General features: G+C 46.9%; 1 protein-coding gene across 1 annotated transcript in view; it reads right to left on the bottom strand.

The window, feature by feature from the left end:
* The window catches only part of LOC119396581 (protein shisa-9), a 53,793-nt gene that overhangs the window by 25,091 nt on the left and 6,288 nt on the right, over positions 1-22,414 (bottom strand). Inside the window, exon 2 of the mRNA XM_037663856.2 lies at positions 2,865-2,915. Coding sequence (XP_037519784.1) covers positions 2,865-2,901 — 37 coding nt within the window. The 5' untranslated portion in view covers positions 2,902-2,915. The remainder of the gene's footprint in view (positions 1-2,864; positions 2,916-22,414) is intronic.

Raw genomic sequence — 22,414 nt, forward strand, 5'->3', positions numbered from 1 at the left:
CGTACGTGTTTGTGTACCTGTCTCAGTAATTGTCTTTTATCGCGCACACTGCACAGTATTACCGAATATATGCACACACTGCGCAGTACTAATGAGCGATTCGCTTAGGAAGCATCGTCAGAAACTTTTCGTTGTCGGTTCACATTTCCAGTATGGGAGTGTTACAACAGTATAGTCTTTACTATCACTGTCATATCGTCATAAAAGATTGATGGTCGTTATCGTCGCGAAGGACGACAACGGATTGGAAACCACCTATTTACGCTGAAGTTCACGCGCCTGCTTTGTCACGTCGTATTCAGGGAACACCGCCATCAATACAGCGCGAAACGAACCTGTCACTTTTATATCAACAACGTAGAAAACATCGTTTGTAAACACAGCGAAAGCATTCGCTACCGACGCATTCGCTACAAATTGAACTGTTCCCCCAAGGAAGGGAGCTTTCCCACGAGACGAACACTCGCCTGCAGCCACACTCGCGCTCCACTCCTTTCAGATCAGACAGATTCTTTCCTTTCACTTTTTTCTCTCCGAGGCTTCTTTCTTTCCTACACGTGTGCGCTCTCGACGGAGTCTTCCCTACCGGTTGAACGATCCATAAATAATTTAAACCTTCCCGCGAGCTGGCTGCGTCGGAAGAAACGTTTTCCTTTCGCGCCATGCGAAATGCGTCGGCACACGAGCGTGACACAAAAGAGCCACCAGCGCATCGAATAGCGAGTTGCCGAAGCGAAGGTAGGGAGGGTTTAATCACAGTGTGTGTGCGTGCGCGTGTGTGCCTGCCTGGTCTAGAGCAGCGGGAGCTGAGGCCCAGGAGTTATTCATGAGCGCCACGGGAGAAGAGCGAGGGGTGTCCGATGGAGCGCGATCGATGGTCCACCCGGGCTCTCTCCTATGTATGCTCTGTGTACGGTCTTCCCAAGCGCCGGCCAGAAGAGCGGCGCAAAGAGAAGTATACGCCGCGCCAGCTCCGAGATGGTGGGGGCGGTGCGCTCGCCTTCGTGAATATTTGAACGACGCCGCGCGGCCACCGCCGCTCGCGATAGAAAGACCCTCTCGCCTCCTCGCCCACTTCTTATCTATCCATTCCATTCCGAGTGCGGGTTACAGCCACTAAACTTGTTCGCCTTTGAACCCGGGGATTGCGGCTGGAACGCGTGTGCTGTGTATAACACGCCGCCTGGAATCTTTTACTCAGTAATGCAGCTCACGATAGAGTGCAAGTATAGGTCCGTTTCGCACTGCTGGTTACAGCGGAATATCGTGAAGTAGTGCCTGTAGTATATTCATGTCTCCTGGAGCGGCTGTAAAAGTCTTCTTGTGTGCGTAGCTCCATTCGACGAAGTGCAGCTCCAGAAAGAGAAGCTTCGTTCCTCGAAACAAAGCCAATGGTCAGTTGTCGTTTGACTATAACCAAGTGTACGGTACATGCGTTCACGTTGAACGCATTTCGTTCTCCTTAATGTACTACACTGGCTCACTTGAGCAGCGTGTTGCAACAAAGTTCTGGTGCCGATGACTGTAACGTATGCCCGTTGGTTAGGTAATCGTGGGACTGCGTAACAATGGAAGAATCTTGTTCGCGGTAATTTGGAAAGCTGGGCGTGTGGGATCATGCGAGAAGCCTGTTGCGTGTTGCCAAACCGTCCTCTGGATTTGGTAACCTTTAGCTATACTTGTATCGCGTTAGGCACGGTTCAATCTGGTCTGATCAGGTTTTACTAGCTTTCGTCTGCAGGCCCTCCGCTGATACCATTCAGGACGTCGACACTGTACGTGACTTCTTGCGGAACAACCTTGATATTTCGAGAAGCGCTGGCTTTGTCGCAATGTTAAGTGTATCGGGGCCGCTTAATTAGAAAAAAGAACTAAGACTAATAAAACTCAATCACGAAGGCGTTTGTTTTGTTCGGGTGCTTGGCTGTTCAAGGCAGTAGCTGCGCTATTTTCAAAGAGTCATAACGTAGACACTATAAAGTAACGTACGTAGCACAGTAAAGCCTTAGACCACCATTGCTCTCTCTGTTCTTCAGGGTGCACAAAACACGTAAACCGCGTAGGTGTTACGTGGTATTGTAAATGCTACTTGCAACCACATCATTGTAAACAACTAGGCTGTGGAATAGCATGTTTAGCAGGCTGTTTCTTATGGCTTGATTAAGTCACGTGAACACAATTAGTTATTTGCTTACTTGCCCTGACATACGTTTTCGTAACACAGCAACACTCCATGTTTTTGGTCCGGGCATTTTTTCTCGCGTTTCATATTTCTTTCGATGCGTCCCAGTTTCGTGTTTGATGTTTTATCTGATGTTATATGTCTTCGCACTTGTTGACATCTTTTTGCACTCATTGTCTTCTTATTCAATCTTTTCTTATCCCCGCACTGAAGCAGCAGACTAGATAAACCTGCCTAATACAGACCTCTCCGCATATTCGTGAACATTTGTCTCTGTCCGTGTTTAACAGCTAGCAGAAACCTTTAGTTTGTCTCAAGCTGAGCAGTGATCGAAGATTTCGAGAAGTTTTTCTCAATAAAGTGCATACCTTGGATATCTCTGTTGCAGTGTTTGTGCGCATTGGGTAACGTTTTGACAGCTTGGAGGTGCAGTTCAAACCGCTGGCTCTCAATTTGCGAAAACATAACGACAACCGTAGCGTTGCGATGTCTTTAGCTTTAGTGTTTATTAACAGTTCGATTAACAACGGCGCATTTCATTACCTTTTTAACTTTACTGAACGCAACTCAATCCGCAAGCGTGCGCGCGAGAATTTGTGTCGAAACATATTCTTGCTCGAGGAATAGAAGCGAGTGAGACCGCGTTTATCCACAAATGCTTGGCGGCAGATGATGAACTCACCTTTGTGTCCTTTTTCAGAAAGTACGGGAACCTCCATTGCTCCGACCGCACCTGAAAGAGCAGAATACATTTATTCTCAGTGCAAGCGGTTTTACGGGTTCCTGTAAGACTAATAACACGCTTCTCCTTATACGTTTCTGCGCTTTCCCATAAAATAGGCAAAAACAAAGCAACAAATGAAAAACGAGCATGCAAGTAAACACTTGCAATAGAAAATAGTCGCGCGCAAACTAGACAAGGACAAGGATGGCATGGTCGAGCGCGTCTTCTTCGTCCTTGTCTAGTTTGTTCGTCCTTGTCTAGTCTAGTCTAGACCTCGTCTAGTATTCTTCGTCCTTGTCGGAGACGCGGACGAGCGCGTCTTTTTCGTCCTTTTTTAGTCTCAAGTCCTTGTCGGAGACGCAGACGAGCGCGTCTTCTTCGTCCTCGTCTAGTCTAGTCTAGTCCTTGTCAGAGACGCGGAAGAGCGCGTCTTCTTCGTCCTTGTCTAGCTTGCGCACAACCATTTTCTATTGCAAGTATGAACCAACCCGCCCAGCAGAAAGTTTTACTGAACAAGTAAACACGCTACCCGTGATTCTTTGGCCCAAGACGCGGAGAAAATAAAGCCGGCGCCCATCCAATCAAATTCAGCTCGCAGTTAATGGCTTATGCTGCCGTTAATTCTTGCGACTCGAGCGATGTGTCTTGGAAACGAATAATTAATTTCAAGGACATGCTTGCCTTGCGTGAAATTCATCACATTAACTCAAGCGTGGAACTTTAAAGACGATATTTTGTATATTGCTCTCATGTGCGACGAAACTGACAGGAAGGCTGTGTCGTGTACACCTTTGGAACATCCGAATAAAAGGAAAGAAATGCTCCTCGAAGATTATGGCAGAACAGTGCCAAAACGGGACAGTGAACACACAGAACCACTAGCCCACCTAAGAACCCTTGTGCTCATCGAAGATTGCTTTGTTGCAATGATTGTGTTTATGCGGAAAAGCCTGTTTCGAGGAGGCTTTCATTAAAGCAGTGGGAGACCTATCTTTGCGTGCGTGCTTGTGCTGCGCGTGCATACAACTAACTAACTAACTAACTAACTAACTAACTAACTAACTAACTAACTAACTAACTAACTAACTAACTAACTAACTAACTAACTAACTAACTAACTAACTAACTAACTAACTAACTAACTAACTAACTAACTAACTAACTAACTAACTAACTAACTAACTAACTAACTAACTAACTAACTAACTAACTAACTAACTAACACTGCGATATGTGCTTGACATGCCCTGTGCATGAAACTAGGTTGGTTAGTCTCCATACGTTTCTTCGTTTTCGGTCTTTCCACTGTAAACTCTGTAGAGACGAAGTCGGCTTGCCATCCCGCTGGAAATGAACGTAGAGTGAAGGATGAGGGTGTGTAAGAAGTTGAAGGGAGAGAAGGCGCTGAAGTTTAATTAGGGCGGGCACCGGCCGAGATTAAGAGAAGACAGCGAAGGCGCAGCGAGCGCCCGGGCCTCAGCTCGTTGCACTGGCCTGAGCTGCCTGGCACCGGAGATCGATTTTTCCATTAGAATGACACGCGCCAGGCCACACGGAGAGGAGCTCGTGTGTGGGCGGCCAGTATCCGTGGGACCAGCCTCGTGCATTTCGCGAGATTTGAAAACACGGACCCGTATCTCGATTACCCACCAAGACAATCACGAGATAAAGAGTTTTCTTTTTTACGCCTCAGAGTCTGCGATTCAGTGTTTTCGTTTACTTCAGCTTCCTTCTTTCTTCGCTTTCACGCACTGCTTTATCACTTTGATTATGCCGCAGTTTTGATCTGAGGGAGCTAATTTGTTTCACCTGATTTATTACCCGATTGCTCTGCCTTATGGTTGTCCTCTTACGCTTGCTACGTTTAGTATTTGAAGCTGTATTGCAGAAATATGCAGCACGGGAGAAGGGCAAGCACCCGCACAAACGCTACCTCTTCCCTCGTGCTACGTTTTATTGCGCTACTCTACAAAACTGCTAACTTGTACAGTGGCCCACTTCTCTATATTATATTTAGCATACTGGTCCCACCGAAGGGAAGTGATAGCAACGTCTTGTGATCACAAGACTGCGTATCGCATTAATGAAGGGCTTCCGCTGTCGGGTAACAGTGCGCCGCCGAATATGTGGGCCGAACTTTAATCTGAGACAGTATGCTGAACTAAGCAGTTAATTAAACTTCTTCGCTTAACTAAACAGAAAAATAAGTTGCGCATATTGCTTTTTCGCGCAGAATACTGTAGTTTTTAGAATGGTACGTATGACTAGCGCCTTAGTGGGCACCGTATTTCCAGGTGTAGCGTCTCGAATCGCTCCGTGCAGCCGCCACTGAAAGCCACATGCTCGAACATACTCCTGCTTGTGGCAGCAATTTCAACGTCGTAACAAATTCTCATCTTTATAAACCCTGACAGCTGTCACGGACGGCTCGATTAAAGCGATGTTGCGTCTCTTCTTTCGGAATATAACGGCACCTTTCGTGACAGCTTCCTCGGCGTAGCGGTTCTTTTATTTTTTCTTCAGGTGATGAGAAACTAAAGAGACCTTTTTTTCTTTTTTCTTTCTCGACTTCTTCATCTTCTCGCGCCGAGAGACAGCGACGGGGATTTTTTCTTGAGAGCAAGACAAGAAAAGTTACAATATATAAATAGTACGCGCTTCTAGAGGAACACGGCCGCACTGGTCCTTGTTCCTTGCCGAGGCTGTGGGAACGAAGAACACGAAGTCGAAGCCAAGTTAAGCCACGACGGCGCGCAGCTGACCGTGAAGAGCCTTCCGCGCAAGCTGTTACGTCTTCAGTCACTTTTTAAAAAACATGACATGTGCGGAACATGTGTTCCCGCGAAGTGCTGCGGCGGCTCGTTTTTGCTGCCGCCTCAGACAGTTCACGCTCCGCGGGCTTTAAATCATCTCTCTCTGTTTTCGTTCACGTTCAAGACACTCTCTTAGCGCAGAAAGCACGCGTTTCGCAGGACTTGTACGTTGCGTGTGCGAGAGTGGGGAAGCACCCTCCGAGATTCGCGACACGCACCGGTAAACAGCCGTTGACAGAATTATTAAGTGAGGTTTATCGGCGTTAAAAAAACGCCGCGCCGGTCGTGCGGCGAACGACGGAAAGCGGTGTGATTGGTTATTAGTCAAGACAGTTTAGTGAAAGTTCATATAATGTGACGTGATGGTGAAGTGGTTGCGGTCACTGACCCACTGATGTGGAAAAGAACCGGGAACAAGAAGTCCCTGGTGTTAGTGTGAGGCATTTGGTCATAGGCGTGCTGCGCACGGTTTTCTATTTGGAAGGGGGGGGGGGGGAGATGGTACCGAGTTTCGCCGCAGCCCTCCCCCCGCCTTTCTTGAATGTAAACCCTGTATGTTGTATGCTCGATCCCTTCAAGATTTAATGAGTAGCCGGCACCTTATTTGTGGGTCATCTCCTTATATCGTATGAACAAAGTAGTCAAGGTTAAAGAATACTCACAGACATTTAGAGAGCCACACAGTTTCTTTTAGTGGGACCAACGCGTCTGTCTCAGTGTGTTCTTTTTTAGCCTTCATTTGGTCTGTGGCCGCAAATTTCTTGTGCTTACAAAGTGTTAATATACTTTGAGTCCTCAGTGTCTTAATTTCGAAGTGTTTGAGGCACACATACTTGTAAATACTTTATTTACTACTTACAAGTGTGCACTGTCGCACACACTTATAAGCAGTGAAATAGTCTTAATTGTGCCGCATTTGTCAGTTAAATTATAGGCTAATTATTATAAGCTAAAATTATAGGTTATAAACAAAGTACTGTTGTCATGGTCAATCTCTTTCGTTCAGTTATGTTTCTTTATTTTTGTTTTGCGCATTTTGATCAGGAGCTTGCTGGTTCTTGCGCATGCGCAGTAGACGTCTAAGGGATTCTTAGCACCTAAATAAAATTGAATTGCAAGTTGAGCGTGTTTCGTCTCAGTAGCTGTTACGTCCGTCGGTGTACTTAATTATCGATGATTCTTCGCTCTTCATCTGTGAAGTGTCGCACCAACTATCCCAATGCCTCGCTCTTCTTCGAGGTTAGCGTTCATTCTTCGACGGTTTGTCGTCTCTTTCTTCTTTTCGCTTCCGCATTACGCACTGCAAAGTGCAGGTGAGTAAACTTTTGTTGTAAAATGCAGTACGGATGAATTACATCTGTTTGTGAAAGTTTCCTTTTAATTTGCGCAGCTGTATCTGCGCTTTAAGCCAAACCACGCGCAACGCCAGCCAACACATGCCTCCCACGCTCTACCGTCACTCCCATGACGGCACAACGTCCGTTGGGAAACTTGCATAGAGGTCAACAGCGTGTTCATCAGAGCTGATTGGTACAGAGCCCACGGATTGAAACGCGAAAACTTAGGGCTAAGCAATGCACGCACTTTAGTTTCCAGCGTCTACGGTTTGCGTCATATCGGCGTAATTTTGACTAGGAACACTTACATCAGAGACAACGCCACCTTTAGCGGCCAGATTTGCAGCGACATGACGTGGTTATCACGAGCAGTTGCTCAAAGCAGCCGTTGTACTAAGAAAAATGATGTCGCCTTTGAATCCACAAGTATTGCACGTTATAAGACTACAGCAGCGCGACACGGGGCAATGAAGGGAACACAGGACAGAACGCTGATGTGCATAGACGGTGGCGCCAGATTTCCCTATATGTTTTACAGTGATAAACCATATGCCTAAAGTCCTTTAACCTACAGGGTCTGCCCTGCATCCCCTTGCAATGTTTTAACAATATCGCGCGAGCGTTGGGTCCTGGATATGTTAGCGTCTAATATAGGCGAGAAGTAACGAGATTTCGTACATGATGCGCAAGCACAGAGAACACACACATGCGCGAGTGCCGTCTGCTACGCCGTTTGCTTGGAGATGCACACGCGCTATCAGCCTTGTCTATGCGATCATGTGTTCAGAAAGCCGGTGTGACGTTGATCGTTCTATCGCTGATCACGTTGCTTGTCACCCATATTAGAAACTGCCGTGTTCTGGGCCTTTCATATTAATAAAAAAAATTGCAAGGATATACACCGTAAATTTAAGTACTCGGGCATTCTTCCATTTCTCCACCGCCTAAATGGAAAATTGGAATCGAACCCGCACCCTCGTGATTAGCAGCGCTGGGCCATTGTCGCTAGGTTACGATGGCGTGTCATCCGTGGCTTGTCAACGAAGTTTGGTCAAGGGCGCGATCTTTACTATATATGTGTATCAGTGCTGGGCAGTATCGAAGATACATGTATCTTAGATACTATCTTAGATGCACAATAGGTATCTTGTGTCTGTATCGCGATACGTCTCGCAAGATGAGTATCTGTATCTGTATTTCCGATACATTCAATAATGTATCGTGTATCTTAAGATACAAGATACTCCTATAGGAACACCACCGTACGAAACAATAATCGCTGGCTCAATTGCGCTTCTCAAGTTGGTACTGGTGCAACTAAACCGCCTGAATAAAACCAAGGGCAGTGACATAATTCTATGTTTCTGGCAGAGTCCACCAGTGAGGGCAGGCGATGAGGCGTGCGCGTCCGTTTTGGTTGAGCAGAGTAACATGACAGCGCTCGCGTAGTCTCCACAGAACAAGCGCGCGAATGTCTATGCCTAGCTCACGCCCTCGAATTTTTCTCGATTGTTTTTTTCTTTTTACCTGTGCCAGTGTCATGACACCCTGATCCACTGTACAGCGCCGCGTACCACAGCGCATGCGGTGACTATCGCGCATATTCTGATGCCGCTGTCCTGCGTGGTTCTTCGTTACGAAATCTGAAGCATAGGGTTGCTTTGCGTCTCGTGGTTTTTACACATCAGCGATTTGAAGGGTTTTGTGGATGTAAGTTAGACTTACATGCGATTGACTTATGTGCAAATAGGATCCTATAACTATAGCACCACTAGTACCGATGCTAGATCTAATAGATGAAGCGTTTACCTAGCAGAAGATACCTTCGTGCACCACAACTTTTTCTTCCTGCTCTCGATCGAGTCCCGGCCACGGCGGTCGCACTTTCGATTGAGGCGAAAATACGTGAGGCCCATGTACTTCGATTTAGGTGCACGTTAAAGAACCCCAGGTGGCCGGAATTTCCGGAGCCCTCCATAACGGCGTCCCTCATAATCGCATCGTGGTTTTGGAAAGTTAAACCCTAACAATTATTATTATTATCTTCCTGCTATCTTTCCTGAAAGATTTTTTGAAATAATGATTTGATTGTTAGCACAAGTGCTTTCTTAGTTGTCCTTCGCTTGCATCCCGTACATTACCTAGGGCTCTGAACTGTTTTTTTTTTCGGTCTGGTCACAGCAAAATGTTTCTTGTAACGTGCTGCCAAAATAAGCTCTCTGCTTTATTCTTACTTTGAACTGTCTGCTTTATTTCTGCTACTCTTTACACATTTATATTTCACTTGACTTTACTGTCTGCCAAGGCAATCTTGAAAATAAATATGTAATTATGTGGGCGCGCACTGAGTATACAGTACCTGCTTGCTGCTTATTAAAACGGCGAAATTAAGTTTGCACTATAATAATCGAAATATTAGGACCCATCTTAAAGTTGTTAGGAAGGGGATTTGAGAAAAATTGCTATACTAAATGATCCGTTTCTCGTGAGCCTCCCAACGAGCCGTTTCAGTGAATTTTGCAAAGGCACGAAGCCTTTTTATTGTCTTACATTAAGAAGGAAGTTGACGATACTTCATGCTTAATTGTCATAGCTATTAGGGGTGCCGCCTGTATCGTGTTTCAATACTTATTCACGATGAATGTTTGATACAGAACGGCTGTTCTATTTTATTTACGTGTATTTGTTTTTCTTTTTGAGGCCTCTCTAAATTTTGTTTTACTATTACTAATTGCCAGGTAATCGGAGCTGTAGGTGGCAATAGCGTGAATAGCAGCGGTGTCCAGCGACGACTTGTGCAAGTACACTGCCACGCACTCTTATTTCTTTATTTTGGTATGATCGAGTTTAAACCACAAAAGAAATATTAGCAGCGCTCGGCTCAAGCCGCGCCGCGATGTTTCGAAATCTTCGCGATTGTTTGAGATTGTTCCGTTAAGATTACGCGCGAATCCTAGCCGCGGCGGCCGTATTTTGATGGAGGCAAAATGCTAGAGGCCGATGTACTTAGGTTTAGGTGCACGTTAAAGAACCCCAGGTGGTAAAAATTTCCGGAGCCCTCCACTACGGCGTACACCATAATCATATCGTGGTTTTGTGATGCAAAACCGCAACAATTATTATTAAAATTATGCGCAGGGCACGAGCACTCTAGTTCATTGGTGAGCTTACGGAAGCACCAGCGGTAACGCTGGAAGGTTCGATCGCTGATGTATAAAAGACCACGCTTTCCGCCGATGATCAGAATCCCGAAGGCCCACGACTTTTATTGCCATGAGTTAGTTTTCTGGGCACAGGCTTGCCCAGTGCGCAGTCACGTCTCTAACAGAGTGACTGCCGCCTTCTTCATCGTCACCGCTGTGTGACAATACAATAGGTATTAGGCATTTCTGGGGTGCACATGTTCTGTCGTTGAAGAAAAATTGTTAAAAGATTGCACGTTAGTGAGTATATTGATAACGAACGCTTTACGCCAGCAGGTAAGTAGAATATGAAAATTCCCTGCAGTTTTATAAGCTTTCAGTATACACAATGCGTCACAAAAAATGTCGCTACCAGCGTCGTTGCTGCTGTACACCGCGGTGATTCCGTATTGCGTAAACGGTGTTTAATAGACAAGGTAAAACTCTACACCGGTATTTGCGCCATCGTACGAAGGCTTCTTATTGAAGTTCTTGTGATTAGATGCCGACCCGCTAGCTGGTCGGCAAGCTGAGCAGCGTGTCCCCATCAATTACAAAAATGATAAGCAAGAGCCGCTGTCAATGAAGAGCTGTCCTGTTAAGCAGCCAAAACAAACCCCAATAAGTTCTGTCAGAAGTAAACTGATGCACTTTGAGCAAGAAGGACAAAGCTTTTGAGATACTAACAGACATTTCATTAAAACGAAACCAAATTGGTCACATTAAAGACATTTTCAAGCAAACCTTTTCATGTATAGGCGGTCGCTACTACGTCATGGGGGTCTATAATAACAAATTTGCGAATGTATCGAAGTATCTTAAGATACAATTGGCAAGTATCGTATCGGATACAATTATTGCGGTAGTATCTTGTATCTGTATCTCCAATACTTCTTGCCTGAGTATCTTGTATCGTATCGCATATATATATATATATATATATATATATATATATATATATATATATATATATATATATGTATACATATATATATATATATATATATATATATATATATATATATATATATATATATTGCTCAGTCGATGTATTGCTCCTCCCCGTCTCCTCCGACAACTCTCTGCAACTAACGTGGTTTTGCACTGCCTCCGAGATCGGTCCACCTTTGACCAAGCGATCTTGTCATGCGATGACGTCACAGCTTTGGGTACTATGTGCAGGCCTGTAGCCAGGAATGTTTTTCGAGGGGGGGGGGGGGGGGGCACTTGCTGAAAACATTGTCCATTTGAGAAAAACGCCTGTTTTTATTATTTATTTTTTGGTAGAACACCTACTCCACCAAAATTTCGGGGGGGGGGGGGGGCGTCTAGCCGTCCCCGCCTGTCTACGGGCTTGACTATGTGATGTCATGATGACGATATATGATGATGACTTTTGTGCATCACTCGTGATGACGCCGCCGATGGTCAATTTTCGATTTATATGAGGCATCTATGGCTTTCTCCTTTAACAAGAGCTAGGACGGCAAACGCTCCGAGGTGCAATGTAAGGTCGGGGGAAGGGGGCTGTAGTGCTATTTAGGCTCACTCGAATGGAAATGATGTCAACAATCTCACCATTGATGGCACAGGGTGCACGCAAGCAAGACCATGGCAAAGGGAATGGCGGAAGGAGGGGGGGGGGGCAGCTTTTTGGCGCCAAACGAGGCGAGTTGAGCAAATCCAATCAGAGAGAAGGAGTCGCTGGTCCAATCGAAATGTTGCCGCCTTCTTTTGCATCGTCCGTTCTATCGCCCGCGCCTTCGGCGCATAGTGAGTGTACGGTATAACGTTTTAGCCGATGCGTTGCCACTCGGGAGTCCAAAGTGGCCCCGACGCCCTTATAAGCGCGAAGGGGAAGCCGCCGCCGCGGCCAACCGCACGGTCGATGGCAACGGTGTAGCATTCGAAGCACGAACGCGAGTTCTTTCCCAGAACCGAACGCGCGCGCTGGGTGCTCTGCGTGATTGCGGCCAGCGTGTGGGTGTTGGCGGGGAGGACCTTGGTCGAACCGCGCGAGTGGAATTTATAATGCGGGTACCCTGCGCAGGAAGCTATGCCCTGCGGAAGGATATAACTATAGTATAGCCGTAAGAAAGGAAGGAAGGAAGAAAGGAAGGAAGGAAGAAAGAAAATTAGGAGTCCTTCCCCTATCGGGAAAATGGGGACAAGGGAAGCTTGGCGTGTGCCTGCGTGACCTAGTATTTCTAACGCGATAGCGTTAAAGAGCTCCTTTCATGGAATTTCCGGTGTCGGTGTCATTGGTTGTGAGCGAAAAAGTGAGCGTTGTGCGTGGGCGAAAATTCGAGATAGATGCCAACAAAGAAATAAAAAAATCTTCGGTTTAAGTGGGGATCGAACCCAGGACTTCTGCGTGGCAAGCAGCTGTTTCACCAAACAACCACGCCCGTGCTCGAAACTGCTTCGAAAAAACAAAAGAAACACTATGTGAATGTTATGTAATGCGAGGATCGTCTTTAACGCATGTAATATTGCTTGGCAAAAACGTAGAATTGCACCAGACGTCAAAACCTGTGAATTTAGCAACGAGTGGTTGGTTTAAAGATCCATCAGTTACACAGTTACAAAGCACACAGGCATAATTATCATTACCGGCAACAGCATCAACAACGTGTGAAGCTGCACAGGTGCGTATGTTTTCTTTGGATGCTTAGTGAATACCTTGCGAACTCTGAAAAGGAAGAATTATGTCGTAGTGAGCATTTTGCAACGGTACTGGCAGTAGGAATTGTAGGATAGTTTGAAAGCCCCCTGCCGACGCATGGTTGCAACAGGCAACAACGCCGGTCGTGCGTGAAACAATGCAACGACGAAACGTGGCAACGTGGAATGACAAGTCACCTGTAGTTAACCTCGATGAAAGATTAGATTGCCTTATCAGGAACGGCTAATCGCCGACAAGTCTACGATCGAAAGAGCGTCAGTTATTGGAAAATGGCGCATACAAGTTCGCATGTGACCGACGCACTTTCGAGGGCCTGCTTTCTGTGCACTCACCGGCGGTGCGTTTTTCGTGAAATATGCCGACGCAGCCACCGAAACCTGTAACTCAAAGAAGCTTCGCTTAAAAGAAAGACAGAATGAATGAATGAATGAATGAATGAATGAATGAATGAATGAATGAATGAATGAATGAATGAATGAATGAATGAATGAATGAAGTTTCTTTTATGAATTCGTGTGGTGGAATGCTATAGGCCTCTGTAGTCCCGCCAGCGTTCAGGTGTATGTTTAGCCGCATTGTGTTCCTCCTGTAGTGCGAGATGGCGCTGTTGGCATAATCTGCGCGTACATTTGTAAGTACAGTTACGGCATATGGATCCCACAGGGAACCTTTTCTGGGAGCCATATAACGGCAGCTAGTTATGTTTGAGACATGCAGACATGTACATTTATATATCAATAAGGAAGAAAAGAGATGGGTTTTTACATGCGAGTGCACGTAAATAGATCATAGTAGGCGCTACGCTAAATTAATAAAAATCCTGGAATACCCGTGTCATGTAAACCGCGATATGCAACCGGAGACGGACGTCAATCAAGCACCAAACACGAACGACGACCACCTAACCGAAACGTAAGAGGCAAAGCTCGCCCTCGAGGACCTGGAAGACCAGCGACAACTTGTCATTAGGGCCAAGAGGGCAGTCGAAGCCATAGGGTTCCTGTACTAGGGAGCCCTCCCACCTTAGGGTGATACCGAGCATCGCTCGGAACACTGTTTCGCAAGTAAACGTTTATTTATCTCTCTCTCTCTCTCTCTCTCAATCTGAGTCAAGAAAGAACAAATTCCATGGAAACCGAACAAAATTTGAAAGTATGAAGACGAGATGGACAGGCAGGTTACATAAATGAAGTTATTAAGACAAAGACATTGGAACGATATAGCACTTTGGTTGAAAGAAAAGGAAACGATACTTGGATCCTATAATAAAATCCTGCATGGCGTCGCCAACGTTCCTGTCGCTATTACAAAGTGTTGATGCCCCCGAAGGTTATTATTATTATTATTATTTGATTTGCATACATATAGACACAGGACAGAGAGAAAAGAGGGAGAGAGCAAGCTGGCAACTGCCAGCGAGAGGGGCACAACGCCTGCCTACTCTTTCGGGAGGAGGGAAAGGAAGATAGGAGAAGGGAAGATAGGAAAGTGAAGAAAAAAATTGACGAATACTTGGACAAAAATAGGTAAAACTTGGAACATTTGTAAGCATTCTAAGCGGGCAACGCACTGTTCATGAAAGCGACAACTACAAAAATAATACCTAATAAAATGTCCTCTTCTCCCCTGACGGTCTGCCAGCTGCCAGTAGCACCAAAGCGCGATGTTCCGCCTATATTCCCATTGGATTGTTAGGTGTGACGTCACGCACCATCTCACCTCATCTCCCTTCTTTCTTGCATCTCTTCGGTTGTGATATAGTGGCTAGAATATAGAATAATAGGCACTATAGTGCCTATAGTGTCAGTATATTCTATGCACTATAGTTGTGGTGCCACACACTTCTTCGTCCTCTCTCCTCCCCTCTCTAAGGCGACACAATTTAACCGACAGACGTCACCGTTTTTTTTATTGAGTTTTTTTTTAGAAATACACTGTGTAGGTTCAAAGGATCAAAACGTAGGTTAAAGGGACACTAAAGAGCAAAACGATTTTGCTCATATTAGTAAAGTGCTCTTTCACGATACCAAGAACATCATGCTTGCTGCGAGAAGACGCTTAGTAAGCGAGAAAACGAGCAAAAACAAAATTTGGGTGGCGACGCCACCTTGAAGTTTCCGCACCATTCACCGTGAGGTCACATGTTTTGACGGCGCCTACTAGGGACTACGTAGTTCCTAATCAGTAAAAATGAAATACATTGCCCTCTGAGGGGGCCATCGACTTAACATACCAAGTTTGGCTTAATTTTGTTGAGCCAATGGCGCCAAAATACGATAAATACACTTTGAAATCCGTGACGTCAGGCGGGGAGATTTCCGCGCGAAATTTAAAAATGAAACTTTGAACTTGATTTTCTCCTCTATTAATAAACCTATGATGGCGAAATTAACGACATTAGAGTTCTCAGAGCACAATTTATCGATCTAAACCGATTCATTGTTTCTCTTAGTGCCCCTTAAAATCTGTCTGACTAAGATCCAGCCACCCATACATAAGCTCAGGAGCAGTGACTGAAACAAATAGCAAAGACAATAGCAAGACAATACAAAAATTTCGTTTGCGCGTGTAATGCTGACGCATTAATAATAATTGTTAGTGTTTTACGCCCCACAACCACGATACGGCTATGAGACACGCCGAGTGGCCGGTTAAGGAACCACATGAGGTTCCTTAACATGCACCTGAATCGAAGCACACGGGCCTCTAGCATTTTGCCTCCATCGAAATGCGACCGCCACGGGCGAGATTCAATCCCGCTACCTTCAGGTCCGCAGTCAAGCACCATAACCACAAGATCAACGCGGCGGGTGTAATGCTGACGCATTTAAAAAGAAAGTGGAGGCGACATCTTTTGTTGTTCCCAGAGAAGGAAAGTCATCGTTCGGCGGGATCAGCGTTTTCGCTGATCCCGATTAAAAAAGTTGCGGACTCCTACATATAAGAGCCACGAGCCGCTGACGCTGCAGGTACAATTTTTTTTTTCGCGTCATTTCCTTTCGTTGGATCGATGCTTGGCTAGCCGACGTATGGAAAGGCTGCGACACGTTTCCCGGCTTCCTGCGAGACCCCGAGGAAGCAGGGATTATTATAGCCGCGACTCCGCCGCCCCGGACGTAAAAATAAATAATAACAAAGTGGCCCCCTCCTGCTAACCCCCGCCGTCTCTCCTGCACCGAGCTTTAAACTGAAGCGCCCACTCAGCGCGCCATTTCCTCTGGCGTTGTTATTCTTCTTTAGCACTGCGACGCCTCGGGAAGAGGGAGATCCGCTCCGCTTGAATGCAAATGAAACAACGCTTGCAACGTCCTTCCTGCCGTTCATGCGAATTTTCTGGGGGGCGTCTGCATCATGAAATCTGTGCTGGCGACGCTGAGGCCCAAGGCGATGTACAGCATTTGCGACAGCCGCTGCATCACCTTGTTTCCCCCGCATCTTCGCAACGAAAACTCTTTCTAACCTAACTCTCTTCCTCTTTCCCCTCTCCTCTTTCACTCTCTCTTCCACTTTCCTGCGAGTCAATGAGCAACATCACCTGTCACGTGTTTTTTTGTTCTTTTTTTTTCTATTTTCGTGCTTCGTCTAGCACCAGACATGTGTTTGCTTACACAGACCGTTTTCTGTCACGCTATAAGTTCACTCTGTTCGCGCCACGCCTTTTATGTAGGCAATCGCCGGGTTACTTGCTCTGCGACGTATCTACAGCTAGAGGATAAGTTACACATTACGTGTATATTATTAATATAGTACTATCAGGTACCACGTTATTTATGAGTAGGCGATCTACTAGGCATGTAATCACGACGTGTTGTTTTGTTTAATTACTGTAATCACGATGCACAATATACTGTTACGTTCGAGTTCTCTCTTTTACACTCTCCTCCATTTATCTGGCATCCAGATGTCAGAACCATTAGGTGACGTTGTGAATCAGGTGCATTCCATCCATCAGGTGACGCGAGCTTTTTTCTTCTTTTCTTATTACTTTTTTTAAAAGCTGTACCAACTCCACCACAACTCTATATTTCGCTTTGTTCAGAACGTGGAATCCATCCATACTCGAAGGTATTGTTTTCCACGAATGTTACTTTTCGATTATATTAAGAAAAAGATATTACGATTCGAACTACCCTGATCCCTACGGATTGGTAATACAAATTCCTCTAATCGTTGCAAGACACGTCATTTTTCCTGAAGGACCAGCGGCAACGAGGAGAAGCGTGCAACAAATTTTGTTGGTCTACCTGCGAGACACTGGGCTGTTCAACACTTGGTGACATACCCCTACAATCCAGGAGATGCTCAGGCGGAACAATTGCCGGCCATGCAGGCCAGGCTAACCCCGCCTGCTGCAACATCACCACCACCACCACCACCACCACCACCACCACCACCACCACCACCACCACCACCACCACGCAAAACGCTTGAACGCTCGCATTTCGCGAAAAAAAAAAAACGAAGACTACAGAAGAAATGCCGAGTTTTTCGTTACTTTTCTTTCCTTTATCGCCGACTAGTGCTCTGTTCGCTGCGTATTAGTCTTATCACCCTAATGTGAAAACTTTAGCTCCATGCCGCTTAATCTTAATACCACTTACGCCGAACTCTCTGGCTTCTCATTAACTACATCTAGGTTGCAGTATTGAACGAACTATGGCTTTGTTTCTGTTTATGTTTTTGCCGTGTAAACTTATAAGCCTTTTCCTGGATTTCACGCGAGCCGTTAACTCCCAACGAATCGGTTAACGGTGCCGACGACGTGCGGCTCCATTAACACGAGCCGCGCTAACTGACTGGCGATGAAGGATGATCGCGAGCGTTGCGGCGTGACGTCGAAGACGCTAAGAACGCTAGAAACGAGATGCGCATACTTGGATGTATACGGTCCATAACAAAACAAAACAGTCTAGAAAAAAACCAAACAACCGAAAGTCGCAGACGCAACGCAAGAGAAGAAGATCGCAACTTATCAAGAAAAAAAGGAAAGAGGAACGCCTGGAAGCGACAATCCCGGGAAGATGAATGACTGTGTAGCGAAAAGTGGTTTCGATCAATAACTGAGACGGGCAGGAAGCGGCCGACAGTGGAACCCCTTTGATGGTCTTCTAAAGGGGTCGCGCGTCAGACCTCGCATTCGAGGCAACAACACTACTGACTTCGAAATCCTCTGAGTGTTCAAGGCTTCCCGAAAGTGTGCTGTAGGATATCTCTCTCGTGAAGGCGCGAATTCTAGTCTCAGCCCTTCCTTTTGTTTTTCTCTCGCCGTTTTTTTTTTCTCTTTGGTGAATACATTTACCGTCAGACATAATCCAACACACCGAAGAAACCTACTGAAAGAATTCCGTAGTTTTTAGAGCCAGAGAAAGCGTTTTCGAACGGTCACACTTGCGCAAAAGGTAAAAAAAAAGAAAAGAGAAAAGGGTTATTTGATTTTTTTTTAGCCATATACTCTACCCTATATAACTCTTTCAAGATACACGTCAACCCTTTTGGAGATACGTGCGTCCCACGTCTCTTACGAAGAGAGTTAACGTAACAGAATCGAAAACTGCATCACTCAAACCTGCAAAGACTGCATCAGTCAAACCATGAGAGTTAACGTGCCTCTTGAAAGAAAGTTATATATGTGAGTCATATGTGTGGCAAAGAAAAGTCAAAGAACTATTTTTTTCTTCCTTAGAGAGTATTTCTTGCTTCGATCGTAGGCCCGAAGGTCGCGGGATCAAATCCCGGCCGTGGTGGCCGCATTTCGATGGAGGTGAAATGCCAGAGGCCCGTGTGCTTATATTTAGGTGTACGTTAAAGAACCCCAGCCAGATGGCCGAAATTTCCGGAGCCCTCCACTATACGGCGTCCTTCATAATCATATCGTGGTTTTGGGACGTAAAACCCCGACACTTATTGTTATTACTACCTTGTACGCAGATTAATCGGTGACAACGATAAGGCACTGGTTTCTCGCGAATGTTGTTAGTCGCACGCAGTGATCAGCCATACGCATTCATTTTGCGTGTGTCTAATAAGGATAGCTAACATTATGATACCGTTATTTTAGTTTTGCCCATTGAATTTAATGCAACCGCGAAAGAAGCACTTGTTCTTATGTGTGTTGTTTTTTCACGAATTGTGCCCAACAATGCGTCCACGCGAATGTTCTACTTTGCCTCTGCCTCGGCCGGAGAGACATTGAACTGATATTGTAGAGGCATTGGTCAAGGTAGCATGGCTCGCGGATGGTATGGATGGCATGTGCGGCCACATGTTAACATCGAATAGACGCTTTGAACTTCACACGCTAAGCTTTCTTGTAGTGAGACTAGCTTAGCCCAATTTTTCCTCCAGTTACCAATTTCCTCAAACATACCTTGTAGTGTGCACGTACCTCACAGGAGTACGGCCACTAGCGTGGGTTCGGACTTAGCGAGCCACAGGGCCGCGTCTGCCGTCGCCTCGCGTGAACTAGCGCGCCGCTGCACACGTACGTTCGAGCGCAAACAAGGCGCCGAGCGTAGCGCGGCAAGTACACAGTACTGCTCCCGAAATCCGCAACACTTTATTGCCTGCGGCAACACCACACAACGCAGTACAACGCCCGCTCCCAAAGGCGGCGGGAGAAGCAAAACAGGCTTAACCACGCCACGGGCGAAAGTACAACACAAAGGGTGCCGCGAGCACGTCTCCGCGGGCAAAAGGGCTCACGGGGACACGCCGCTGAGAGAAACGTTCCCTCGCGACTATGCTGCGAGCTCTCACGATCAGCGACCAAAACAGGGCCCGATCGCTCGAGCAAGGGCAAACTCCGCTCGCGTTGGCTTCGATAGATACGGTTTCGGCGTAGTAAGACCACGCGCGAATGCACCGCACCGCTCTTCCGCCTAGCGTTCGGAAAGGACAACGTAAAGTAAGCGCTCGCCGCAGGCGCAAGGCACCGTTGGCGAACTCCGTCCGAGCGAGCCCAAACAAAGGAGCCGACGGACAGGAAAGAAAATGCGTGCTTACCCTACGAGGTCCAGAGAGAGTCTGACTCCCCCGCCGCGCGCAACGTCTCGCGAGACGCGAGCACGCGAGACTCGAACGTGGCGCCACCGTCGCGATCCGGCGCCGGGGTGAGGGGGTTAACGTCACCCCCGCTCGCCCAGCGCCGTAGGACGGCGGAGGAGGGGAGCGACATGATCGGACATGAGGATGTCAGAAATAGGCGAAAAACCCGCGCAATGGCGACGGCAAGCCTCAATCCCCACAACCTCAAGCCATCATTTCGATATGTGACTGTCTCGACAATTGTTATAGCACGAAATCAGGACAAAGACAAAAGGTACACGAAGACGAGCGCTGTAACATTTTGTACCTTTTGTCTTTGTCCTGATTTCGCTCTATAACAGTTGTCATGACGCACCAACTAGCCCAAGCCGCCACCCTTCGAAGTAACTGTCTCGCTCTTTCTCTCCGTTTATGAGGCAACATAAGAAAGGATTTACACCTCCGGGCACCACTGTTGTGGTCAGACAGTAATTCGTTTGCCCGAAATATTACTTGCGCGAATTCTTGTAGAGTTAATAGAAGTTTACGTCTTGACGCTATTTGCGCTAAAACACAGGGACAAAAATTTGCAGTGGCTTAGCTCAGCTATGCCAGGATATACGTAGCGTTAGCAAAGGTTCCAGATTTCCGCAGCACGTTTAGCGTTCCTCTGTTCATTCTTCTTACGCTGAAGCGCCAATTGCCAGGCAACTACTTCGGGATCCGATGACATAAGCTTCTCGGCTCTTCTGCGCCGTTGAGCAGCATTTGCGCTCTCCTTCTCCATGGCGTTACCCACCTGCAAACGCCAGTCAGAGGCGCTATCAAGCGGCACCAGCGCACAGTCAGACGGCGACTGCACAACGAAGGCGAATACACCATCTCCCGCTAAAGGGGACCATGAGTAGATGCGAAGCCGGAGCACTTGCACGATCGCGTTCCGTTGGCGTTCGTTGGGCATGCTACCGAGCTCGCGTCGTGGAACGCGAAGAGCGACGCTACGCGCGTCGTATCTTCCATCTAGCCTGGCCGTTAATTCTCACAGGGCGAGCGGGGAACGCGGTCGACAGGCGGGCGAGACGGGGCAGCGTAGGAGAGGAGAGAGAAGGGGAGGGGACGCGCATGCGCTCGAGCTCATCGCGGCGTTGCGCAGGAGAGAATTTCGGCATGCCTAGCCCGCGTTTCAGAGGAAGAGTGGAAAGGGGGAGGGGAGAGGGGAAACGGGAGAGGGTAGATGACAGGGGGGAATGGTGAGGGGAGTGGAGAGGAGGTGTGTGGAGAGGGTATGCGCATGCACAGTAAGGGTGGTCACGCCACACACCACCACCGGATTGAGCTCCGCCTTAAGACACTTCGCATCTAATAGCTGCGCGCCGCCATGGCTACGACGTCACCCCTCTCGAATGCGCAGAGCAGCAGCGGCGAGTCGCGCGCGCATGCGCAGCACAGCTCATGATGACCCCCGCGAAACCTGCTCTGACTAGGCAAGTGTAGCTAACGCTACAAAAAAGAGCAACACAAGGACGAGTGATTTACAGCTAGTTTTATTGTTTACTGGAGTGCTTTCTAACAACCACTTGTTAGAAAGCGCTCGTGCTTGCGTTGTTCTTCTTTGTGCCTGTGCTCTAGCGCAAATGTTGTCTAGATCCAATTCCAACTTGGCCAACTCGCAGTACTGCTTCGACATTTTATGACGTAGTTCATAATTTTGTGCTCGCGTCACCCGTATAGGCGTAATTATTTATTACAAGTTACAACGGAGTGAGTGAGTGAGTGAGTGAGTGAGTGAGTGAGTGAGTGAGTGAGTGAGTGAGTGAGTGAGTGAGTGAGTGAGTGAGTGAGTGAGTGAGTGCTCGCACGTACATTTCGAATGCATTCATGTCCATGTCAACACGTGTAACAGCGGGCAAATATGTGAAGGACGACGACAGAGACCGATCGTAAAGAGCTGTCTTCACGCTTTCTCTATCGTCGTCCCTTTCACTTTTGCGCGCGTTGTTACATGTGTTGAAATGAACCAACTTGCCCAGCAAGCAATCACTCATGTCCATGGTGGCGTATAAGAGCTGCGCTGCCGTTGGTACTGTGCCTCTGCCACCCTTTCCTTTGTCGTTACTGTGACCGCAGTTGTGTCATAGCCAAGACATGTCATTCACCGTTCTTCTAGCTCTAGTCGGCACTATAGGTACGGATACATTGAGGGGATCAATACAAACTTGGGGCGGGGTATGAGGGGGCGGGGGGGCGAGAGCAATACTATCGCGTGAGAAAAAAAAGATGTTATTCCCATTCGAGTCGTCTTAGGCAAACCCATAAGGGGCCGTGCGACTTTGCATGCACCCATTCCTCTCTTCTTTAAGATCATTCTTTATTCGAGAGGACCTACAAACCAAGCAGGCCCTCAAAACCGAACAAGAGTTCTCAAAGACCTTGGGGCCTTTGATCGAACCCAATGCGCCGTGCGCGA

Source organism: Rhipicephalus sanguineus, chromosome 6 (genome assembly GCF_013339695.2).
Source record: "Rhipicephalus sanguineus isolate Rsan-2018 chromosome 6, BIME_Rsan_1.4, whole genome shotgun sequence".
Taxonomy (NCBI): Eukaryota; Metazoa; Arthropoda; class Arachnida; order Ixodida; family Ixodidae; genus Rhipicephalus; species Rhipicephalus sanguineus.